Below are 25,647 nucleotides of genomic sequence, written 5' to 3' on the forward strand. Positions count from 1 at the left end.
TTTAAATGTGTGAGTCTTGTCATTCGCTGCTGATGACGTTATGCACTACCTAAGGCTCGATAAATAATATACATAATCGCCCGCGATTTTGGTTCTTTCGTTGGCAATAAGAGAAAGCACACGAGGACACTATTTGCTGCATCGTTAAACATTATCATGTCGTAGCTCCTATGAGAGTCGATTTATTATCATAGGAGCTACGACATGATAATGTTTAACAGTGTGGCAAAAAGATTCCTCGTCTGATAGCTCGTCAACAAAAGAACAAAAATGGCGAACGATAATATCTACCTAGACTTTATAGAGCCTTCACTTTCTAAGGCGTAAGCAAAGAAGTGGAGTCACGCAGGAAATAACAGCGATGGGACTATAGTATTATTATATATTATTGTATAGTCTTTTTTTAAAATTTGAACTGTCAAATTCACAAAACGTTAAATGAACAAATTAAAATAAAGTCAAAACTCAAAATAAAGAAACAGGTAAATACCGCTCTTAAAATTAGTTTAAAATCGGCAATGCACAATATTTAACAACATCTGCACTGGAGAACTGTCAAAACAACATTTTCAATATGTTTCACAACAAGTTCAACTTAATACTGTGTTGGCTTCATTTTATTACAAGGTCGGTACTAGGCGATAGGTCTGTCTGTAATGAAGATAACATTGTTATAATTCGAACGACTAAGTATGTAGATTTAATAAATCTTTTCACAGAGCAATACGTAGATTTAGTAACAGGTCTGTAAGTAGCAGTGCTGCCCTTCTTTGCTAAAGCATCCACATTCGCGTTTAGGCCATGACTATTTGGCCAAGCACCTGCATAGAAATGAAATATATCAGTCCCCTAACTGTCCATTGTGCAATTCAAATCAAGAAATGAATTCGGAACACCTAAAAATCTGTGCTTCAGTGGCTGACCATGACAATATCTTTGAAAAATATTGGAGTGCAAAAGGTCAAATGACTTTATTCTCAAACGCCTGGCATTAGAAAACAACAACAACATAATTCGAATGTGCCACAACACCAAGCACAAGGATTATACTGAAGGAGGGATAGGAGAATTAGGCATATGGCTTATGTCGATGTAGATTTTATTACTTTGACAGTGAAAAATTAAAGAAGGAAAAATGATTATGGATAAAAAAAAACTCAAATCTAAATGTTATTTTTTTTTTTTAAGTTCAAGGGGGGGGGGGGGTTCAAACTCAGTAACCCCCCCCTTGCATACACCCCTGCACAAAATTACGACAAAATTGCATAGCGACAATTTTAAGTAATCCCTAAGGGTGGTATTCATAGACATTTCGCAGCACGCGCTATGAGTGTACTAAGCTAGCCCCGGCTATCCACTGGTTACTTGTACAGAATTCAAATCATATCCTATCGCTAACACTTGTTTATGAATACGAAAAACGCTGATCATCCACCGGAAGCCCGCGCTAAAAAAGTCTATGAATACAGCCCTAAAAAGTTATGAAACTGTTAGTAAAGCATTAGTGGGTTGTAAGAAGAAAAAGAAATTTCTTCACAAATAATATGGATTCGAACAACATTTGTTCAGTAGCGTTATTTTATTTTAAAAAGTTGTTATTTCTGCTTTACAAGCAATTACTATAGAACAGAAAAACTTCTTTAAAGTAAAAATGGTATGTTTTTATTTTGTTTTGTAGGTATAATGAAAGGGATCATATTTTTTTCTTAAGCAGTACGGGTACAGCTGAATGTAAAAACCAGGATGCGCTGTTAACACTGAGCTCCTATTTAGGCAGGTATGTTTATCACAGCATTGTGAAGAGCCTTTGCAAATGCATCCAGGTTATTCATATTAAGGGCACACATATTGGCTCTTCCATTTGGCATCAGGTAAATGTGATATTGCTTTGCTAAATATGCCACCTGTTTTCCTGAAAACAGAAACAATTTTATTATTACACAGTAATGAAGTAGAAGATTGAGTTTTATACTTTGTTTATAAATTCATAACATATTAAATATTTACTGCAATAATATTGATGATTTTTAATATCTTTACAAGTTAAGTTCAATTCAGTTACATACCACTTAAACCTGTGAATGAAAACATTCCTGTTTGCTCTGTAATATGATCCCAATTTCCAGGAGTACCAAGCTTCACCAAACGGTCCTTCAGTCCTTGTCTCACAGCCTTCAATCGTTTTACCATCATTTTGAGACATTCTAACCTAAAACATTAAAAAATCAATTCATTTTCTTGCAAAAATTTGTCATTACATTCTTACCCTGAATATTTAATAGCTCGATTGACAGCTCACTGACGACTAACTCATTCATTCATTCATTCATTCATTCATTCATTCATTCATTCATATGATAAATTCAAGAAAATTTAATCAAAGAATAAGCATGTCTAGCTTTGAACAGTTGGATTATTGACATTCTCATATTTCCAATATAATGGCAAAACAATTACTTATACATATACAGTCGCCATCTAGTCTAGTTCACAACAATAGAACCAGTCTCAACAATAGTACATAGGCCTTCGGATTTCAACAAAAGATTAACTCGCGATATGACCAAAGATGTTAAAGCAAGTATAAATAACTGCGAGGAAAAAAAAAACTTATAAAATGTATCAGAAATATTGTAGTTTAAGAATATATATTTTAGGAAAATATGAGGTAATAATAACTACAGGGGCAAACAGACGTAATTGTTAATTAATATATCGTATCAATATCTTTGCTGAATGCATATTATAGGAAAAGAATTTTGGCCGTAGAAATGGATTATTTGAGTCAAAGTGCTAGAGTCTCCCACTTGGACCACATTAAAAATGAATAAATTAGGCATAGAATGGATTCTGAAGAGACAGTGTTAAATAGAATAAAAAATAAGAGTTTGAAGTGGTTTGGTCATGTGATGAGAATGGGTGAAGCTACAGCAGATGGCCTAATATACCAGTGGAAACCTCCAGGAAGAAGTGGAAGAGGTAGACCAAAAAGAACTTGGGACAACGAAGTAATGGAGGTCATGCACAATAGGGGGTTGAGGACTGAAGATGCACAAGACAGGCTTTGGAGGATTGGCACAGGAAGAAGGCAGTAGCTGTAGAATCCTGAATATATATATATATATATATATATATATATATATATATCTTTGCCATCACGTATTTTAACACAATTATTTCTTTCTTTCATCCTTGAAATTCTTAATTTGTTTATTTTCATTCATTCAATTTTATTCATTAATTTTTTTCATTTATTCATTTATTCATTTACTTGCTTACTTTCTTATGTATTGTAGGCCTACTCTACAATACAACTAAATAATTATTCTGTGTTTCTGACATAACATACTAACAACAATACAGTAATATCAATACCAGTAATGAAAATAAAATGCCTTATTATATGGGCTACAGTATTAGCCTGTTTGTTTTCAAATAAGTGGACACTATAGCTGGTTTTAGTCTCTTGTGGTGTTTATATGTACCGGTACTTCAGATTATTTTACTCGCTCGAGAAAAATGAAACAGCGAGAGAGGGAGGGCAGGCTAAATGGAGAAAAAATAAGCCATAAATTTTTTTATGCTGATACTTTGAACTATCACATAAAAAATCCAACCTTCCCAAGTGCATAAAAAGTCGTTATCGGTATATATGTATTAGGTTGTCCTGAGTATCACTGGCACCACCCAAATGGAAGTCTGTGTTTGAATTCATCCTGCACTAGACTAGCTATACTAGACAGAGCAAGTAAACGTTACCATTAAAGAGTGGCCAATAAATGAACTGACTTACCACTCCTTGTACAATTCGGGTGACTTTAAAGTCTGAATAACAATTTCAGCCCCATGCTTGGTCGGACAGAGATACAAGGCCCTGATTATAACTGTCAACATGAGCTTAATTGATTCCACTTCCTTCTGCCGTCCTTCTTTCAAAACAACTATGAGACTTCCCACACGGTCACCTGTACACAACAAACAGACCCGTTTATAGCTTAAAGACTATTTGTAAATAAAATTATAGGCCCTATAATAAAAGAGGTAAATTATAGGCTAGAGTAGAGCTGTGGATATTAACATATCAATATCACATTAGTACCGGTACAGGTATGATATTGATATGTTATTAATTTAGATTAGGGTGGCCAGATTTCCAAAATAAGAAAACAGGACACATATTAAAGTTTACATGAATCAATATTTTATCTAAACATTCATTATTACGTACTTGTATTTTATAATAATAGTGAGCATTAAGGTCTAGTTTTATTTATTTTAAAGTAATGAATACTACACTGTTTACAATAACTAGGCTGTAATAATTCTTTGGTCGGCGGGAAAAGGCACAAAAGTCATAAAAATTATTTCTTCAGGACAGACTTTCTTTTTAATTCACTCTTAACTGAGTATAAGTATAATAATGAAATTCATGTATGTTGGCTAAGACCCTTTACAATTTAAAATACAAGAAATTTTATTATTTAAAAAATTAGAAAAAATACTACACTTATCAGATACAACGGAAAAATCGACTTTTTTTACTTTTGTGCCTTTTCTCGCCGATCAAAGAATTATGCAAGTGCATAATAGAGTAACATGGATACTTGCCTTAAGTCATTGTTGATAATTTTTTATATTGCAACTATTCTGGATTAATTAGGTTAGCTAATCTGTTTAAAAATACTTCAGATTATTTGAACATTACATCATATTCATGTCACTATATTTTTAACTTGTAACAAAATTTTTTGTTTCATATTACCACAGACTAGTATATACAGTCACGAAGCTCAATACGTAGTAAATATGCATCCATAAATAGTTGCTAACCACTAGGATCGCTAATATCGCCTCATTACAGACAATGTGAAATACTGGATGTTCATTTCAAAGTGTGTATGACGTCACTGTTGTTGGGTCACCGATTTGAAGCGAGTTTCAGCTTATATGTTAGAGAAGTTGCCTATTATTTAAGGCGTTCTTCAATCTGAACTTGAGAACGTGTACGATATAACTTGAACGTCGTAGCAACAGATGGTGGTCTGTACGGTCTATGTGCTACCATAACCTCTTTCGAACTGTGTTTTGTGCTGGCAAGTCGTACGCAGGGTATTTGTTATCATTGGTTGCGTACGGTAACATTCCACAACACAAATCAAATGCTCCGTGTCCATGTTGACCGTCGAAGTTAATGTCAACAAATACGTAAGTAATCGTCTTAACCCTCTCCCCATATCCCGACAGTACATATTTCCAAACAGTTCACATTCCTGCCACTATCGGCGTTACCGTATGTATCGGTACGTACTCTTCTGAATGAACGCTGTACTTGCCAGGCAACTTCTCTGGCACATAGGTAATACGCCTCTGCGGAAGTGTAGGAAGATTGAATTCTCTAGGCTCATCGGCTAGCCACATGACGGCATACAGCGAGCCATGACACACTTTGAACTGAACACCCAGTAGTACCGGCACAGTCTATTGTTCCTAGCACCCTCACAACTCAAGCTTCGTGACTGTATATACTAGACTGTGATATTATCTTTTAACTATTTTAATATTCTCCATGAAAATCAACTGTACAATCTGCACCATATTTCTTTGATGAGTGAATTTGGTCTAGAAGTGTTGACCTTTTCTTCAGAAAACTATGAAAGTCCATGCAAGGCACATTTTTGAAATGACATTTTGTGATTAACATAGTCTTTATGATTTTAACTGAAAACTGATTCCTTTCGTCTGATCAAATTGAAATCATCAATGAAAACACTCTTTCTGATGATGCATTAGTGCCAGGTATTCCTAACACAAAACTTACAATCTGAATTATACTTGAAAAGTAATATCTTTGACTTCCATAACTTGTAATGTTTCAGTCCACCTCTCTGTAATTTTAACATCACACTCCTTCCAATATTCAATTTTTGCTCCATATATTCTTCACATGATTCACTTCACCGAAAAGGTCATCTTCATCTACCATTTTTTAAATATTACTGTCAATTTTGGCAATAACTTGAACACATTTTTGAACTTCAGACCAAAAAACCTTTTCATTATCAAAGCTATGAGACATCAATTATCGAATTGAATTCATTATTGTGACATCTGATGGAAACAGTACAGAATTAATTAGTGTTTTACGTGATTATTAAATAAAATAAAAGAAAAAGAAATATTTCAACAATAATTCAGGGAAACAGGACGCCATTAAAAAAAAAAAACGGGACAATGTCCCGAGCATACTTTTCTCGGCTGAAATAAGGGACAATTCCGTTAAAAGCAGGACGTCTGGTCACGCTAATTTAGATACATTAATAAGGGATATAATTTTCGATATAATATCAATACATATTGATATCAATAAGATAAATTTGGAGCACAGCAATAAACATTATGTCTTTATGAAAGACACACTGAGGAAATTTATCAAAATGCTAGTATATCTAAACTTTTCTGACAGAATTTTTGCATTAATACTGCTTCTTGGGCTTAAAGATGTCTGCTCATATTTATTTAATTACATATGTATTGATGTGTTTCGACTTTATTTGAGAAAACATGCAGGAAAAAACTCCACACTTTACTGCGTTTCTTTTTTGGTTTTGGAGACATTACTATTCACGAAATGGCTATCAAACAATCACGCTATTATACAGCTGGCTGTACAAATGGGTGGATATCGTAATGAATAAAAACTGTCCGATGTTTAAATGTACCGGTACCAAATTCAGATTATGAGCAGATAATCATGCATAGACAAACAAAATGTCAAATACATTGCAGTTTTCTCAGTTCTTTATTTTTCGATATTTTGCTGTGCAGAAAATGCTCCTTGTGATGCAATTCTTACCCAAATCAGTTGAAAATTTCAGAGAAAGTTGTACCGGTAATAAGTACAAAGATTAAAACTGGTTTAAGATTTTATATCAGAGTAGATTTAGCAAAAATTTTAATAGGTTAAATTACAGTCATAATGTAGGCCTATTTTTTTAATAATAAAAGTGAAAATAAAAAATTTCGGGCTAGTAAAATATACATAAAATATTAAAACTCCATTGAAAGTTTTGTTTATATGCAGGAAGTGTATTTCTGCAAAATTTCAACTTGATCGGATTAAATTTGTCATGTAAGGGACTTTTTATATCGAATAACAAATTAAAATCTAATAAATAATGCTATTATCTTTATGAAAAACCCACAGAGCTCAAGTGTGGTGTAGTAAGTACCCGTATTGTACCAGTACTGATAAAAGCATAAACATATGATAAAAAGTTAATAATGATAATTGTAGAAGTTGGGAAATTCTGTCTTAACGCTCTTTAATTTGTGTGGTTATGGTATGTTTCTTGGACAGAATTCACAGAATGAAAATAAATAATGAAACATATCTGAAAATCTGAATTCAGATTCCAGTAATTATTTCACTGTTAAAACAAAATAAACACAATGCTAAATAACACGTACTATATAACCCCATATTCTTAGAAAATGTTTGTGCAATGAAGAGCTCAAAGCCTCTGTCGACGAAATACCGAACTGGCCAGGCATCAGTCTCCAAATCACCAGTGGAAAAACCCTGGTAAGCTGCATCGAAAAATGGAAATAACTTTCTTTCCTGGAAAAAAAAAAAAAAAATATGTAAGATAGTAAAACCTTGTGATAGTACAAAGCCAAATTGAATTTATATTAATACGTATAAATAATGTTTAATAATAATATAAAGTGATGTAACTTCAATTTTTTTTTTTTTTTTTTTTTTTTTTTGTTCATACGAATGTAAATTTGAAAATCAATACTTTTATTGTTACCGGTACATTAAAAAATTTTAATGGAAAATGTTTTAATTTTGTCTTGTACCTATGTGTCAACGCCAATACTAACAATTCATAAGATATAGAAATATCATTTTATTTAATATCAGTAAAAGAAAATTTAATATTTATAATGGGCTACCATTAAAATAAAAAAGAACTTCCTCAAATAACAAAATAACACTAAAGATTCCGTAGCTATAATTCAATGTGGAAACGTTTTAAGTATATTTTATTTAATTATTTCTTTCTTTCTTTATTTCGCTATTTATTTATCTATATTTATTTATTTATTTAATGGACAGGGCATGTAGCACGTATGGGCGAATCCAGAAGTGCATATAGAGTGTTAGTTGGGAGACCAGAGGGAAAAAGACCTTTGGGGAGGCCGAGACGTAGATGGAAGGATACTATTAAAATGGATTTCAGGGAGGTGGGATATGATGATAGAGACTGGATTAATCTTGCACAGGATAGGGACCGATGGCGGGCTTATGTGAGGGCGGCAATGAACCTTCGGGTTCCTTAAAAGCCATTTGTAAGTAAGTAAGTACCCGGTATTTATTTATTTATTTATTCATTCATTTATTCAATTATTCATTTATTCATTCATTTACTTATTCATTCATTCACTCATTTATTTATCTATTTATTTATTTATTCATTTATTCATTTGTTCATTTATTCATTGATTGATTGATTGATTGATTCATTCATTCATTCATTCATTCATTCATTTATTTATTTATTTATTTCTATAATGGGGAAAAGCTCCAATTACAATAAACAGTACAAATATTTGCTTAGAACATAAAATTGAAGATAACATGAAAAAAGAGATAAAAACAGATACAAATGCAAATACAAGTGTAAATACAAATGAAAAATGAAAAAGTGGACAAATACATACTACGTAAATAAAAGACACATATATAGATACAAATGAAAAGTACAAAATAAAAAAAAAATGAAAAATAGATAAATACAAATATCATAACCAAAAGATGTAAAATGCAGCTATAAATGGCAAATTACAGAGTAACATATATTTTGCTCAATTCGGTCTATTTCATCCATCTGCTCATAGGACTATTTATCTTGTCTATCTGTCTGACTGAAAGGAAATGAAGTACCGCAGCAATTTTCATTCTTCCACTCATCCCTCCATACAAAATTCTGAAATTTCCGCAAGACTTATCAGTTATAATAAGTTTTTCATCTACATCTTACGAAATTATTTCAGTATATTATGATAAGATTGAAGCATTTAAAACTAAATTTAATTTTGTCTGTTCATTATTTTGACTTCTTTATTCTTGAATGCACTCTTTTAACACTTATATAATCAATGATGAATTGTTAAGTTATTTGAATAAATAAATAACGACTTAATTGTGTTAACATTATACATTTTGGTATCTGATTGATTTCAACGTTGTTTGCGTCATTCTCTGAATCCTAGTGAGTTTCAGTGCTGTCTTCTGGTTTCTTGTTGTGGTGGGGTATGTTCACGATTGTATAAAAAAAGTGTGTGTTCTGAAATTCAATTGAGTGTTGAGGATGTGTTGTGGGTGTGTTTTTGTGTGTCTGTAAATTTCATATTGTTCTATAATGCCGAATTTCTGTGTTTTTCTTAACAACAATATAGGCACTGACATGAAAATACTGCACATTCAGGCAAAAAACCACAAACTCGACACTCTAGAACAATATAAAATTTACAGACACAAAAACACACCCACAACACATTGTCGATCCTCAATTGAATTTTAGAACACATATTCTTTTCGATATAATCATGAACACACCCAATCACAACAAGAAACGAGAGTGAAGTCGTTATTTGTTTATTCAAATAACATAACAGTTCATCAGTATTTTGCATTACTGGTATTCATATTTTAAAAATTTAGAAAAATATTAAAAAGAAAAATAGTCATTCTATTCTACTTTGTCAGTGCCTCGCTTGAAGGCAGACATTTCCTATTCAATTGCTTTCTAACTTAAACAATAAAATTATTATTGAAAATAGTCTATATCCTGTAACTTATGAACTGTACTGGATTACCTCCATCACATCTGCAACCTTAATCCACTGCTCCTTAGTCAGATCGCAGCCTGTAGGGTTGTGAGAACACATCTGCAGGACAATAATTGAATTCTCTGGAGCTTGCATCAGATCCTCTATCATACCCTTAAAGTCCACACCCTTTGTCACGGGGTCCCAATATCGGTAGACACGGGAATTTTTAAGTCCAGAGTAAAGGAATGTGTATTCATGGTTATCTGTTGAATTAATGACAGATCATCACATTTCACTACATACAGTACATCAACTGCATTAAGAAAAGTAATCTTGCAAAAAATCTAGCATGTCAATTAACATGTGAAGCATAACAAGATTATTTTGTATGTAAAAATATGGAAGGGATGACATAATATTAAATTATACTGGGTGTTCAGTTCAAAATGTGTCATGGCTCGCTGTATGCCGTCATGTGGCTAGCTGATGAGCCTAGAGAATTCAATCTTCCTACACTTCCGCAGAGGTGTATAACCTAAGAGGCAGAGAAGTTGCCTAGCAAGTACGGCGTTCATTCTGAAGAGTACGTACCGATACGTACGGTAATGCCGGTAGTGGCAGGAATGTGAACTGTTTGGAAATACGTACTGTCAGGATATGGGGAGAGGGTTAAGACGATTACTTACGTATTTGTTGACATTAACTTCGACGGTCAACATGGACACGGAGCATTTGATTTGTATTGTGGAATGTTACCGTACGCAACCGATGACAACAAATACCCTGCGTACGACTTGCCGGCGCAAAACACAGTTCGAAAGAGGTTATGGTAGCACACAGACCGTAAAGACCGCCATCTGTTGCTATGACGTTCAAGTTATACCGTATACGTTCTCAAGTTCAGATTGAAGAATGCCTTAAATAATAGGCAACTTCTCTAACATATAAGCTGAAACTCGCTTCATGACACACTTTGAAATGAACACCCAGTAGTATTAAATTTGTACATATTTGTATATTATAATGAAGGTATAAAACTTAAAACCTTTAAAAAGTGTTAAAGTTGTATTAAAAAGGTAATATAATTTAGGTAACCAGTTGACACCATTTCGGCATTGATATGAAATCTTCGTCAAGAGTTGGTAAAACTACGGGAGTCTATAAATTAAAATGTAACAGCTGCCCAAATTTCTATACAGAACAAACTGGAAGATCATTCCATATAAAATACAACAATAACGAACACATTAAAGCAAAAACCAAATCATGCAGTAGGCCTACAACAAATTACGCAGAATACATCACTAGTAACAACCATAATTACATTAATATAGAAACGGATATGGAGATACTACATACCTGCATTACACCAAAAAGTTCACAAATGGACATATTAGAACAATATGAAATATACAAACATACAATAACATATCTACAACATATATGTACTCGACACCTAACTACAATTCAATGCACATACAATATTCGACATAATACTATGTAATACTATGTAATTTTGACATTGAAAAAAGAAGAAGGATCTGAAGAAAAGGCAGTAAAATTACTTGGTATCCATCTTGATACAAAACTAACCTGGGATTGCCACATTGAATATATCTCTCGGAGACTGTCCAGAGTCCTGTACCTCTTAAGAGTAATTAGAGATAAAATACCCGGGCAGTACCTGAGAAGTGTTTATTTTACTTTTTTTCAGAGCATATTGAAATATGGAATCCTGGTGTGGAGAAACAGCAATAAACTTATTGAAGTCCTGCTGATTCAGAAGAAAGCAATAAGAATTATCACAGAAGTACCAAGCAAAGCACACTGTAAACCACAGGAGTCCATCTTAACAGTTGTTAATGAATATATTCTGGAACTCCTTCTGTACATCAATAAAAATATTTATGGCTTCACCAGTAGGATGGATAAACATGAGTGTGATACTCGGAATAAAGAAAAACTGGACATATCATTTTGCAGACTATCCAAAGTTAAAAGTAGTCCTAACATGTTGGGCTGTAGGATGTTCAACATGTTACCACAGGAAGCACAGGAAGTGTCACTTGACATATTCAAAGTCAAAGTGAAAACGTGGCTTCTTAGAAACCCATTCCATTCTGTGAAAGAATATTTTGAGTTTGAAAATCAAGCTGTAGATATTTTTTAGGTTTCTTTCTCTGAATGTTATTATTATTTTGTAATATATTAGTTAAATTCTCATAAATTGTTAAGTTAATTCTTGTTTTATTGTACACTGGTGGCCATAATTCTGGAAAGTTTCTGTTTTTGTACTGAATTATTATAACATTTGTATTGATTCACAGATTTATACAATTAAAAATGTTATTCGTGACTGACCCGTTAATTATGGGGTTATAATAAAGGTATTATAATAAATCCTAAATATTTTAATAATAAATAATTACCAAGTGGAAATTATGTTCTTGTCGTTTAAGATCTAAATATTAATTTCAGATTTCATTATAATTTCCCATTATTTACTGTAATAAAAACTAGTCCATTGTCTAGTTTAAGATTATTGTATCTCTTTAGAAGATTTCCTTCGATCTTTCAGTACTAATCAACAAATCTGCCTCACATCTCTTGGACTTACTTTAGGTTTTCTACTAGTCCTAAGTGTTGTTTTACGAGATTTTGTGGATTTGTACTTCTGCCATACCTTCTGGACGCCAGACACTGTAGCACCATTACCATGTTTTCTTGCAATTTCCTTGATTGTGTAGCCTTCTTCTCGAAGTGTGACTGCCCTAGAAGCTGTTCAGTCCTTTCGTGGATCCATTGTGATAAAATGATCAATAAAGTTTGTTGTAAAGCAATCAGGTGTTCACCTAACGAAATCTTAAGTCAGACAACTGATAGAAACACACTAATAATGTCCACATTTTATGCTAACATTACTCAACAATGCTTCTACCGATCAACAATAATCTTAAAATCAACACTGGACTAGTTTTTATTGCAGTAAATAATGGGAAATTATAATGAAATCTGAAATTAATATTTAGATCTTAAACGACAAGAACATAACTTCCCACATAGTAATGATTATTTATTGTTAAAATGTTCAGGATTTAATATAATACCTTTATTATAACCCCATAATTAACGAATCAGTCACGAGTAACATTTTGAATTGTATAAATCTGTGAATCGATGCAGATGATTTAATAATTCAGTACAAAAACAAAACGTTTCCAGAATTATGGCCACCAGTGTATATAAACGGAGCATATCAAATAATATTTGTGATCAGTGTGTTACAATTTTCATCTAGATATTAGCCTATTTTTGATAATATTGACTCTCAATTGTAAACTCTAAGGAGTGTAATCTTCATCTTACGATGTTTATTTGTGATCATTTTGTTTTATCTTTAGTGTTGTCAGGGGCGTATTTTGTGGGCTACCGGGGCTACCGGCGGTAGCCCAAGGAAATTACAAAAGAAAAAGTTTATAATATAACATAATGTAATAATTTTGTATTATTAGTTTTACCATAGTAATTAAAATTAAAGTAATTGTTAGATATATTTTGTGTAATAATAGGGTCAGCGGTAGCCCAAACCCTTTAACCAGTATACGTCACTGAGTGTTGTAATAGAATAATTTTCATTTTTGTACGATAATTTCACACGTGTAATCTGACAATGTCATTAGCTTTTGCTATAACGACAGCTAATAAATACTATACTATACTATACTATACTAACACACAAATATTCCTACCTTACTTACTTACTTACTTACTTACAAATGGCTTTTAAGGAACCCGAAGGTTCATTGCCGCCCTCACATAAGCCCGCCATCGGTCCCTATCCTGTGCAAGAGTAAGCCAGTCTCTATCATCATATCCCACCTCCCTCAAATCCATTTTAATATTATCCTCCCATCTACGTCTCGGCCTCCCTAAAGGTCTTTTTCCCTCCGGTCTCCCAACTAACACTCTATATGCATTTCTGGATTCGCCCATACGTGCTACATGCCCTGCCCATCTCAAACGTCTGGATTTCAAGTTCCTAATTATGTCAGGTGAAGAATACAATGTGTGCAGTTCTGTGTTGTGTAACTTTCTCCATTCTCCTATAACTTCATCCCGCTTAGCCCCAAATATTTTCCTAAGCACCTTATTCTCAACCACCCTTAACCTATGTTCCTCTCTCAGAGTGAGAGTCCAAGTTTCACAGCCATATAGAAGAACCGGTAATATAACTGTTTTATAAATTCTAACTTTCAGATTTTTGGAGAGCAGACTGGATGATAAGAGCTTCTCAACCGAATAATAACACGCATTTCCCATATTTATTCTGCGTTTAATTTCCTCTCGAGTGTCATTTATATTTGTTACTGTTGCTCCAAGATATTTGAATTTTTCCACCTCTTCGAAGGATAAATCTCCAATATTTATATTTCCATTTCGTACAATATTCCCGTCACGAGACATAATCATATACTTTGTCTTTTCGGGATTTACTTCCAAACCGATCGCTTTACTTGCTTCAAGTAATATTTTCGTGTTTTCCCTAACCGTTTGTGTATTTTCTCCTAACATATTCACGTCATCCGCATAGACAAGAAGCTGATGTAGCCCGTTCAATTCCAAACCCTGCCTGTTATCCTGAACTTTCCTAATGGCATATTCTATAGCGAAGTTAAAAAGTAAAGGTGATAGTGCATCTCCCTGCTTTAGCCCGCAGTGAATTGGAAAAGGATCAGATAGAAACTGACCTATACGGACTCTGCTGTATGTTTCACTGAGACACATTTTAATTAATCGAACTAGTTTCTTGGGAATACCAAATTCAATAAGAATATCATATAATACTTCCCTCTTAACCGAGTCATATGCCTTTTTGAAATCTATGAATAACTGATGTACTGTACCCTTATACTCCCATTTTTTCTCCATTATCTGCCGAATACAAAAAATCTGATCAATAGTCGATCTATTACGCCGAAAACCGCACTGATGATCCCCAATAATTTCATCTACGTACGGAGTTAATCTCCTCAAAAGAATATTGGACAAAATTTTGTACGACGTCAACAGAAGTGATATTCCTCGAAAGTTACCACAGTTGGTTTTGTCCCCCTTTTTAAAAATAGGTAGAATTATGGACTCCTTCCATTGATACTATCAAAAAATCCTACCCCCATCACAGACGACAGAAAACACCAAAACAAGAGAAGATGAACTAATGCAGTTGTACACCAACAGCTAATGAAGGCAATAATACTAATGTCAAAATTATGGTTACTAAGGTATATTACCTTTTTAATATACATTTTAACATTTTTTAAAGGTTTTTAAGTGTTTAAAGATTTATATTTTAATAACAATGGTATTAAAAGTGAACAAATTTCGACGCAGAAGATATCAGATGATGGACAACATTAAGATTGGCCTACATAAATCTGATGCGGGGAATAAGAGGAAGGTGGAAAATAAGAAACATTGAAGAATGCTGGGTTTGCAGTGGAAGACCTGTCCTTGAGCAGAACACTATGAATAAAAAAAAAGTGAACCTCAAGAAGAACATATTCTAATGATATTCAAAATCAATACCGGTACATTAAAGGAGACAGAAAAGAATATGGTACCGTAAATTCATATTCATTAACCATAAACATATTTATACTTAGAGAAGAATAAAGAATTGTATGTAGTATTTGTGGACCTAGAAAAGGCATTTGACAGAGTATAATGGAATAAACTGATGGGATTCCTAAAGAAAATTTGTAAGGATTGGAAAGAGAGAAAGCTGTTCAGTAATCTAATATGAAACAAAGAGCCAAAGTCAGGATAGGAGAAGAAATGCCAGAAGGAAGTGAAACTGGGAGAGGAGTACATTAAGGATGTCCTTTATCACCTACCCTGTTCAACATCTAGTTGGAGGATTTAGTAAACAACTGTTTTCAGAACATGGGAGGGGTGATAATAGGAGGAAGAAGAATAAAGTGCATAAGATTTGCTAATGATATGGCGTTGTTAGCAGAAGAGGAGATGATATTAAGGGATATGCTACTGGAGCTAAATGACAGCTGTGAGCAGTATGGGATGAAGATAAATGCAAATAACACGAAGACCATGGTCATAGGAAGAAAAGTAAAGAAGGTAAACTTGCGAATTATAAATGAGGCAGTAGAGCAAGTGGACAGCTTCAAATATGTGGGGTGTACTATAAGCAGTAACATGAACTGCTGCCAGGAAATCAAAAGAAGGATAGCAATGGCAAAGGAAGCTTTTAATAGAAAAAGGAGCATAGCTGCGACCTCTGGAAAAATAACTATGGAAGATATTAGTGAAATGCTTTATGTGGAGTGTGGTATTGTATTATTGTATGGGGCAGAAACATGGAAATTACGAAGTAAAGAGAAGCAAATACTGGGTGTTCAGTTCAAAATGTGTCTTGGCTCGCTGTACGCCATCATGTGGCTAGCTGATGAGCCTAGAGAATTCAATCTTCCTACACTTCCGCAGCTCAGGTGTATAATCTAAGAGGCAGAGAAGTTGGCTAGCAAGTACGGCGTTCATTCTGAAGAGTACGTACCGATACGTACAGTAATGCCGGTAGTGGCAGGAATGTGAACTGTTTGGAAATACGTACTGTCGGGATATGGGGAGAGGGTTAAGACGATTACTTACGTATTTGTTGACATAAACTTCGACGGTCGACATGGACACGGAGCATTTGATTTGTGTTGTGGAATGTTACCGTATGCAACCGATGATAACAAATACCCTGCATACGACTTGCCGGCGCAAAACACAGTTCGAAAGAGGTTATGGTAGCACACAGACTGTACAGACCGCCATCTGTTGCTACGACGTTCAAGTTATACCGTACACGTTCTCAAGTTCAGATTGAAGAACGCCTTAAATAATAGGCAACTTCTCTAACATATAAGTTGAAACTCGCTTCAAATCGGTGACCCAACAACAGTGACGTCATGACACACTTTGAAATGAACACCCAGTAGAAGCATTTGAAATGTGGATATGGAGAAGGATGGAGTGTGAGAAATGGACAGACAGAATAAAAAATGAAGCTGTGTTGGAAAGAGTGGATGAGGAAAGAATGATACTGAAAGTAATCAGGAAGAGGAAAAGGAATTGGCTGGGTCACTGCCTGAGAAGAAACTGCCTCCTGAAGGATACACTGGAAGGAATGGTGAACGGGAGAAGAGTTCGGGACAAAAGAAGACATCAGATGATAGACGACATTAAGATATATGGATCATATGAGGAAACAAAGAGGAAGCAGAAAATGGGAAAGATTGGAGAAAGTTGAGTTTGCAGTGAAAGACCTGCTCTTGGGCAGAACACTGGATGAATGAAACATATTTATATGAAGTATTTTAATATCAGTCATTATTGGTTGTATTGGAAGATTAAATCAAATTTGTACCCGAAAAATCCTAACTTATTCTTCAATTAATCATATAGGATGAATATTAGCCGCCATAAATATTGGAGAAAATATATATATATATATACCTTACAGTCAGACGACTTGAACTCGTACCGAAAGCTAAATTATATATAGGTGACCGTGATTTGGGTTCATTCAATTCTTTCCCCATATGTAATGTATAATTCTTAGCTAGAGTGGCTCTGGCAGTCGCAGAACACTGTGTAAAATCATCCTGTATGTAGCATCTATTTTAGAATAGATTAATAATAATAATATAGATTAAGCGTAATAAATTTTCTAAAGTAAAATCGATTATTTAATAATTTTGATATATCTGTGCATTAGGGGAGTAGTGGGTACAGTGAGACACAAATATTAAGACATATGTATGTATGCAAGTGATAATTCAAGTATTTTTAAAATCAAGTGCAATAGAAATAGACATTAAAACATGGAGTATAATAATACATAAACAAAAATGTCAATAGATGAAGGACATAATATACAATACGTGCTTGTCAAAAAAATGCAAATGTCTCACTGTTCCCATTCAGGAGGGTACAGTGAGACACCACAGTGTCTATTAACGGACATTGAAATGATTTACATTTATTTCAAAAGAAAACAAAACTTGCTGTCTCTTTATCTTGACATGTTCTGTAGGCTTATTTAGAATCATTTTGATGTCTGACTTTGAAACCATAGAAACATCTGGAACATTTGGAAAAGTGAATTTTCCATGACATTTCAAACTTTTTTGGAAAAATGAAATGAATTTTTGGTGACAACAAAACTTATGATAATAAGAATTTAATGTAATTCTTTATTATTTTTTAACATTTTCTTAAATTTTGTGAATAATTTTTTATTTGTGAAACCATTAAAATGTAATGTATCCATTATTTTAAGCTACAGTTCCTAAATTGGTTACTAGTATGTTCATTTTTAATGTTAGTTACTGGTAAATGTAATATAATTACAGTTTGTTTTTGCAAATCGTTGGTACATGGGAACAGTGAGACGTTTCAGTTTACCCTTCAATGGTGTGTCTCACTGTTCCCTTTACGCATAGTTCATTTAAAAATGATGCCATCACTTCAAAATTAAAACAAGAAAGACGAAACTTTGCAAAACATAACGTCAAATACCATAGTATTAGGTAACAAAACATTCATATTTCTATTTAATTTGTATATCCCAATATAACCATCATTAAACACAAGCCAAAATTTTACTTATAGAGTGAAAAATTACGAATTATTTTTTCATCACTCACCTTTATAACTAGAATCAAATCGAGTATGAAAATACTGTTACTTTACTCATGCAACATACAACTCCACTGTTGCCAACATCTCAACATCAAAATTTACCATCTAATAAAAAATGTCTCACTGTTCTCCCTGTCTTACTGTACCCACTTCTCCCCTAATGAATTATTTACCCCAAGTTGGATCTGATAGATAGAATGTGTCGAAGTTCGCATGCCTTGCCAGAAGTTCTCCTCCAGCACGGAGAGCGGCTGTGCCACTAACCGTCTGAACAGCGAATGCCTGTGAAATTACAAACAGAAAATAGAATGTATATAATGTTACTGTGTTGTATTAGAACGTAATTCAGTTTCATGCATTTATTTTTCACACATAGTGTTCTTTGTGTGGTTATCTTACTGATTACCCCCTCATATCAAGTGGCTCACTTAACTTTCTCACCACCGATAACTTTTTAACGTTGTTACTAGGGCTAGGATTTTGATGACAGATAAATCATGAAAAAATGTCCTAAAAACAATGCATTTATGACCTAAAAATCTTAAAGAAATGCCCTTAAAATTGATCTTACATAATTGGCTTAGTAGGAAAAGAGGTTTTGTACTACTTAATATTTAGACTAGTAGTTAAATTAAATTTTACATAATTTTTCTAAGTAGTACACTTTAATTAATTATTTTACCTGATGTAGTTTCCATGTATGATTGTTTACCTCTGCATCGGCATGTATTGTATTGTATTGTATTGTATTTATTAACATTCCATGGTATTCATACATTGCTTTACAGCTAGAATATGGAACAAGTCAAAAAACTTAATACTATTATAAAGTCTTAATTTATAGTCACAGTCTAGATGAAATATATATACAGACGAGATTTACAATATAGTCTACTAGTAAAACACATAGTTTTAGTATCAATTACATGAAGTGTTATTGAATGTCATGAATTGACCTACAGAATAGAAGGCGTGAGAAATTAGGTACTTCTTTAATTTGAAATTAGGTACTTCTTTAATTTGGCCCTAAATAATCTTTTGTTTTGAGTTTCATTTTTTATATCGATATGGAGGCTATTAAAAATTTTTACTGCCATATATTGCACATATGTGGATGTGAGGTCAGCAATCAGCTGGTCGGTCTTGGCCCTTCATGGGCTGAAGCGCCATGGTTTTACTTTACTTTTAGTTTCCATGTAGTCTACCACAAGGCCACTCTTAATCGGAATTAGCACATATAGAGGAGTCTATATTGAAGGGGTGGTTGGACTGATCCATTACATGGGGTATACTATATTAAAATGGCAATATTTGTGTAGAAAAACGATTAAAATATTATATAAAATAATGGGTATTAATGGACAAAATATGTAAAGAAAATATCAAAGGAAATAGACATTATTTCACATTAATAATGGGGATTTATGGCCAAAATTAAATGAAAATTCCTAAAAAATAACCGAATAAAACAAAAGATGCTCTTATGAGTTGAAACAGGCAAAAAATGCAAAAAAAAATGCCCTAACAAATATGTTTTAAACACTCGGTTTATCACATAACATATAAATACTAAAGCAGCAATGTTTCTGGCTTACTAGAAAAAAGATGCAATTTCATCAAAATCCTAGCCCTAATTATTACTATACACAATACGACAAATAGAAATTAAGTTATATTGAGGGTACATCTAATGTATATAGGATGAAACATAAGTAATGTCATTAATTTTAGGGAGTTATTCTGTGACATACCGGTATTTCAAACAAAAAATAAAGAAATACAATTTTGCTCGTTTTTGCTTCCTTTTCGAGATAAAAATTGTTTTATATGAAACATTTCATAGCTTGTTTTGGAAAAGCCATTGATTTAATTCCCATTATGTGTAATCAATTTAAATGAACAGTGTATTGTCAGGGTATTTACTGGTTTCCAATGAATCAAATTCATGACTTTTTCATGACTTCTTTAGTTAAATTCATGACCTCTCAGCAATGTGCGTGGTACAGTGACAAAGATTATTAATGATTATTATTAGATTCTTCACCCAACAGTGCATATTACTGTGGAATCCCGGCCACCAAGTCACTCAATTGAGTGCACTCCTTGTATAATGGCAGTTGACTTAATAGAACTTGGAGTCAAGCCTTACTTACTTACAAATGGCTTTTAAGGAACCAGGAGGTTCATTGCCGCCCTCACATAAGCCCGCCATCAGTCCCTATCCTGTGCAAGATTAATTCACTCTCTATCATCATATCCCATCTCCCTCAAATCCATTTTAATATTATCCTATCTACGGCTCGGCCTCCCCAAAGGTCTTTTTCCCTCCGGTCACCCAACTAACACTCTATATGCACTGGAGTCAAGCCACAAAGGGAAAAACACTAGAGGAGAGGAATTCGTTCCGGTGCTGTGGATTGAACTTCGGCATAGCTCAGTGGTTAGAGCACTTGGTATGTAGAACCAAGGACCTGGGTTAGATCCCCAGCGCCAGAGCGAATTTTTCTCTTCTAATAATCATTGTTACCATAACAGATATATTCTGTAGGACCAGAAATTAATCTTTACGTAGGCAATGGCAAAGATTTTTTTTTAATGAACCCCTACCTGAAAGCCAGTTAAGCTGAATGTAATTCTTATGTCACTAAAATAATGTAATTATTAGGGCAACCACATTTATTTACAATTCATGTTTTGATTTTCAGATGATTTTTCACATTTTATGCTTCATTTTACTGACAATTATTCTTTTAACATTTAAATACGAGGGAGAGTCAAAAAGAAACCTTAATAATTGTTTTATTAATTGAATATGTACAATAATAATACGAACACTTCATCGCTTTTCAACAACATAGTCACCACTACATTCAATGCAAGTGTTCCTGTTATACAGATGTTATATATATATATATATATATATATATATATATATATATATATATATATATATGTACAGTATAACTACGATTTACTATGTGAGTCAGATTTTATGGAAATCTGGCTTTCAGGTAGAAGCTCCCTGTGAAGCAGGCTTGAATAATTTCAAAGAAAAAATTGTTCCAGGACTGAGTATCGATCCCGGGACCATTTGCTTAGCGCACAAATGCTCTACTCACTGAGCTACTCTAGGAACTATACACGACACCGTCACAATTCTTCCCTTTTTATCCACTTAACTCAAATGGGCTGACAAGACGCCAGAAACCCAACTCTGACTGCACACAATTCTGTGTGACTTAAATTGTAGCTTTCTGTTAATGTACCTACAGTAACGGATATGGCTTTCAGGTAGAAACTCCCTGTAAAGCAAGGTTACTTTTTGACTCTCCCTCGTGTTATGCTTTTTACATTTTTCTCAGAAAATACAAAAGAATTAAATTGTATGCAAATTTGATCATATCTGTATATATTCACTAACTCCAGTATGAGGTTTATTGGAAATGTCCCATAGTAGCGTTAGTGGTAGTAGCAGTAGTAGTAGTTGTACCTACCCTTCCACTTTGTATGACTGGATTGTTCTTCCCAAGAACGATTTGAGGAACCATTTCAGTAAATGGTCTCAATCCCAGAAAAATCACGTATTCGTGATTATATCCGGCATCATCAATTATTTTCTTTTCTATATTCAGTACAAATGGCATTACCCATGGCTGGCCATCCTCATGTCTATACACTGCAAAGAGTTATTGAATTAAATTAACTGACGCTCTTATAACAACACATATCCAGCAGTAAAGATTATTCTTTAGATGTAAGACTAGTGGCTATTTCCTTTAATTGATTTAGCATGCAAACTTTATTATATTATTTGAAACTCTTTTCTAAGTTAATAAAAAATGTCAGCAGAAAATCGCATCCATATCACTTTATGTTGAATTTGATTAAACATTATACCACATTCTAGTATATAGAGTCACGAAGCTCAATACGTAGTAGATATGCACCCATAGATAGTTGCTAACCACTAGGATCGCTACTATCGCCTCATTGCAGACAATGCGAAATAGTATTGGCACAGTCTATTGTTCCTAGCACCCTCACAACTCAAGCTTCGTGACTGTATATACTAGACTGTGATTATACCTCCTTTCGAGTTAAACTTAAAAACTTACTTCCGGGAATTAAGTCGATTTTATCCTCATGTTCATCAACAAAACATAGTACACATAAGTCGATCAGTTCTGTTTGCTCCTGAGATGATTCAGATTTCACTTGTAAAAACTGTGGAGAAGCCATGTGTAGCAATGTCCAGCTAAATTCACACTGAAAACGGACAGCAATAACTGTGATGTATAATAAAGGCTTGATCCGATCGCAACAATGTCAAATGTACACTGGAATCAATTATTTCTCTTATTGTACTGAAGATTACAGATGTACAAAGCAGGTACCAGTACCAGACTTACAGGTACCGGTACTTATTATGGATATTTAAAATACAATTTTCTAAGGTAAATTCTCTTGTAACATAAATTTTGTCTCCTATGAGAGTTCAGCACATTAAGAAAATTAATAAAAGAGAGGAAAATTAAAACTTTTGAAATTTTGAATCTGCAAGGCTGGTATCTTATTACAGATAATGTAATTTTCTGAAGTTAATGTTCTCAAAAAAAAAAACTGATTTTGTCTCCAGTGAGAAAAGAAAAGAAAATTAATAAAAGAGAGGAAAATTAAAACTTTTGAAATTTTTAATCTTATTACGGATAATGTAATTTTCTGAAGTTAATGTTCTTAAAAAAATAGATTTTGTCTCCAGTGAGAGAACAGAATAGAATAATTCTTTATTTATTTATACTGGCAGAGTTAAGGCGGAAGGGCCTTCTCTTACACTCTACCAGGTCACAAAGTATACAAGCAGTTAAAATTTAACAAAAAGTTAAAGAACAGAATACTAACATATTACAAATAATAGTAGTAATAATAATAATAATAATAATAATAATAATAATAATAATAATAATAGCATAATAAAATCGACATTAAACAACATGAAAATAATACCATAATAGAAAAAAAAAAGAAAGTAAAATGCATTGGAATATAGTGAAAGCAACTCATTTAGTACAAATGGTTAATATGGAAAAACGTAAGGAAGAATATATCAAAATGGAATGTAATTAAATAATAATAAAAAAGAAAAGAAATACGAAAATTAAATAAAATTCACGATAAAAAGGCTAAGATAATAAATTCATCGGCTGATAAAGAGAGCAAAAAGGGGAAAGAAAGGAAAAAGAAATATATAGCCTATATTTTTACAAAACTATCGCAGAGAAAAGGGCTTATAACTGAAAGGAATCTAATTCAAAAAGTGCAATTTTAATTTATTTTTGAAACTAGACAATGTCTGACAGTCTCTGACATGTTGTGGTAGAGAGTTCCAGAGATGAGCTGCAAAGATGGTGAAAGATGAAAAGTAGAAGGATGTTCTGTGTTAAGAGCTAAGCACATTAAGAAAATTAATAAGAGAGAGGAAAATTAAAACTTTTAAAATTTTGGATCTGCAAGGCTGGCATCTTATTATGGATATACGCAATTTTCTGAGGTTAGTTTTCTTAAAACACATAATTTTTATATCCTATGTGAGCTCAGCATATTAAGAAAATTAATAAAAGAGACGAAAATTAAAACTTTTAAAATTTTGGATCTGCAAGGCTGGTATCTTATTATGGATATATGCAATTTTCTGAGGTTAGTTTTCTTGAAACACATAATTTTTATATCCTATGAGAGCTCAGCACATTAAGAAAATTAATAAAAAGAGAGGAAAATTAAAACTTTTAAAATTTTGGATCTGCAAGGCTGGCATCTTATTATGGATAAATGCAATTTTCTGAGGTTAGTTTTCTTCAAACACATAAATTTTGTATCCTATGAGAGCTCAGCACATTAAGAATATTACTAAAAGAGAGGAAAATTAAAACTTTTAAAATCTTGGATCTGCAAGGCTGGCATCTTATTATGGATATACGCAATTTTCTGAGGTTAGTTTTCTTAAAACACATAATTTTTATATCCTATGTGAGCTCAGCATATTAAGAAAATTAATAAAAGAGACGAAAATTAAAACTTTTAAAATTTTGGATCTGCAAGGCTGGTATCTTATTATGGATATATGCAATTTTCTGAGATTAGTTTTCTTGAAACACATAATTTTTATATCCTATGAGAGCTCAGCACATTAAGAAAATTAATAAAAGAGAGGAAAATTGAAACTTTTAAAATTTTGGATCTGCAAGGCTGGCATCTTATTATGGATAAATGCAATTTTCTGAGGTTAGTTTTCTTCAAACACATAAATTTTGTATCCTATGAGAGCTCAGCACATTAAGAATATTACTAAAAGAGAGGAAAATTAAAACTTTTAAAATTTTGGATCTGCAAGGCTGGCATCGTATTATGGATAAATGCAATTTTCTGAGGTTAGTTTTCTTCAAACACATAATTTTTATATCCTATGAGAGCTCAGCACATTAAGAAAATTAATAAAAGAGAGGAAAATTAAAACTTTTAAAATTTTGGATCTGCAAGGCTGGCATCTTATTATGGATAAATGCAATTTTCTGAGGTTAGTTTTCTTAAAACACATAAATTTTATATCCTATGAGAGCTCAGCACATTAAGAAAATTAATAAAAGAGGGGAAAATTAAAATTTTTGACATTTCGGATGTGCAAAGCATGTTATCTCATTATAAATTTATGAAAATGCAACTTTTTAGGAACATTCTCTTATAACATACAAATCACGTCTTCTTTGAGAGCTCAGGACATTAAGAAAATTAATAAAATATTATGAAATTAACATTTTTGAAATGTCACTAATCTAAGACAATATACATGTCGTTCAGTACCTGATTAGTTTTTTTTTTTTTTTTCCAGAAGTTTTCTTCGACTATGATGTCAGTGTCAGGGAATTAAACGAAGAATGCTGAAACTCGTTTCGTCAGAATATCATCTCGTTATCAGCAGTTTAATGAACGTTAGATAACAGAGTTGTTGACACAATGAAATTATATAAGTGATTTGAAAAACCAATTATCTGTAGCCGTTTAGTCGTACATAATTCTTAGTTACACATGTCTGAGAAACCTGTTCCCATG

The 25,647-nt window shown here is 33.0% G+C and overlaps 1 protein-coding gene across 2 annotated transcripts; it reads right to left on the minus strand.

Annotated features, from left to right (window-relative positions):
* Window positions 1–1,560: 1,560 nt before the first annotated feature.
* On the minus strand, window positions 1,561–25,536 carry LOC138697562 (aspartate aminotransferase, cytoplasmic-like). 2 transcript variants are annotated; one of them, XM_069822907.1, is made up of 9 exons: window positions 25,399–25,536; window positions 22,659–22,809; window positions 22,038–22,219; window positions 18,717–18,825; window positions 9,883–10,100; window positions 7,468–7,618; window positions 3,794–3,965; window positions 2,067–2,209; window positions 1,561–1,912 (listed from the first exon to the last, which is right to left on the minus strand). In XM_069822907.1, exons 2-9 carry the CDS (start codon window positions 22,780–22,782, stop codon window positions 1,770–1,772), a joined length of 1,242 nt encoding a protein of 413 aa, XP_069679008.1. In that variant the 5' UTR covers window positions 22,783–22,809; window positions 25,399–25,536; the 3' UTR covers window positions 1,561–1,769. The 2 variants fall into 2 exon arrangements, with proteins under 2 accessions (XP_069679008.1, XP_069679007.1); XM_069822906.1 differs by having other exon boundaries at window positions 22,659–22,816; window positions 25,399–25,504.
* Window positions 25,537–25,647: the final 111 nt, after the last annotated feature.

This window comes from Periplaneta americana, chromosome 4, assembly GCF_040183065.1.
Source record: "Periplaneta americana isolate PAMFEO1 chromosome 4, P.americana_PAMFEO1_priV1, whole genome shotgun sequence".
In the NCBI taxonomy this organism is placed as follows: Eukaryota; Metazoa; Arthropoda; class Insecta; order Blattodea; family Blattidae; genus Periplaneta; species Periplaneta americana.

What these genes read in the sequence shown, in the direction of transcription:
- LOC138697562 (XM_069822907.1), bottom strand. Translation starts at nt 22,782, where the DNA reads ATGGCTTCTCCACAGTTTTTACAAGTGAAATCTGAATCATCTCAGGAG. An exon ending in TCTATCAGATCCAACTTGGG is followed by an intron (nt 10,101 to 18,716) that starts GTAAATAATTCA and finishes TTAATTCAACAG; the next exon opens with ATAACCATGAATACACATTC. An exon ending in TAAGAATATGGGGTTATATA is followed by an intron (nt 3,966 to 7,467) that starts GTACGTGTTATT and finishes TGTTGTGTACAG; the next exon opens with GTGACCGTGTGGGAAGTCTC.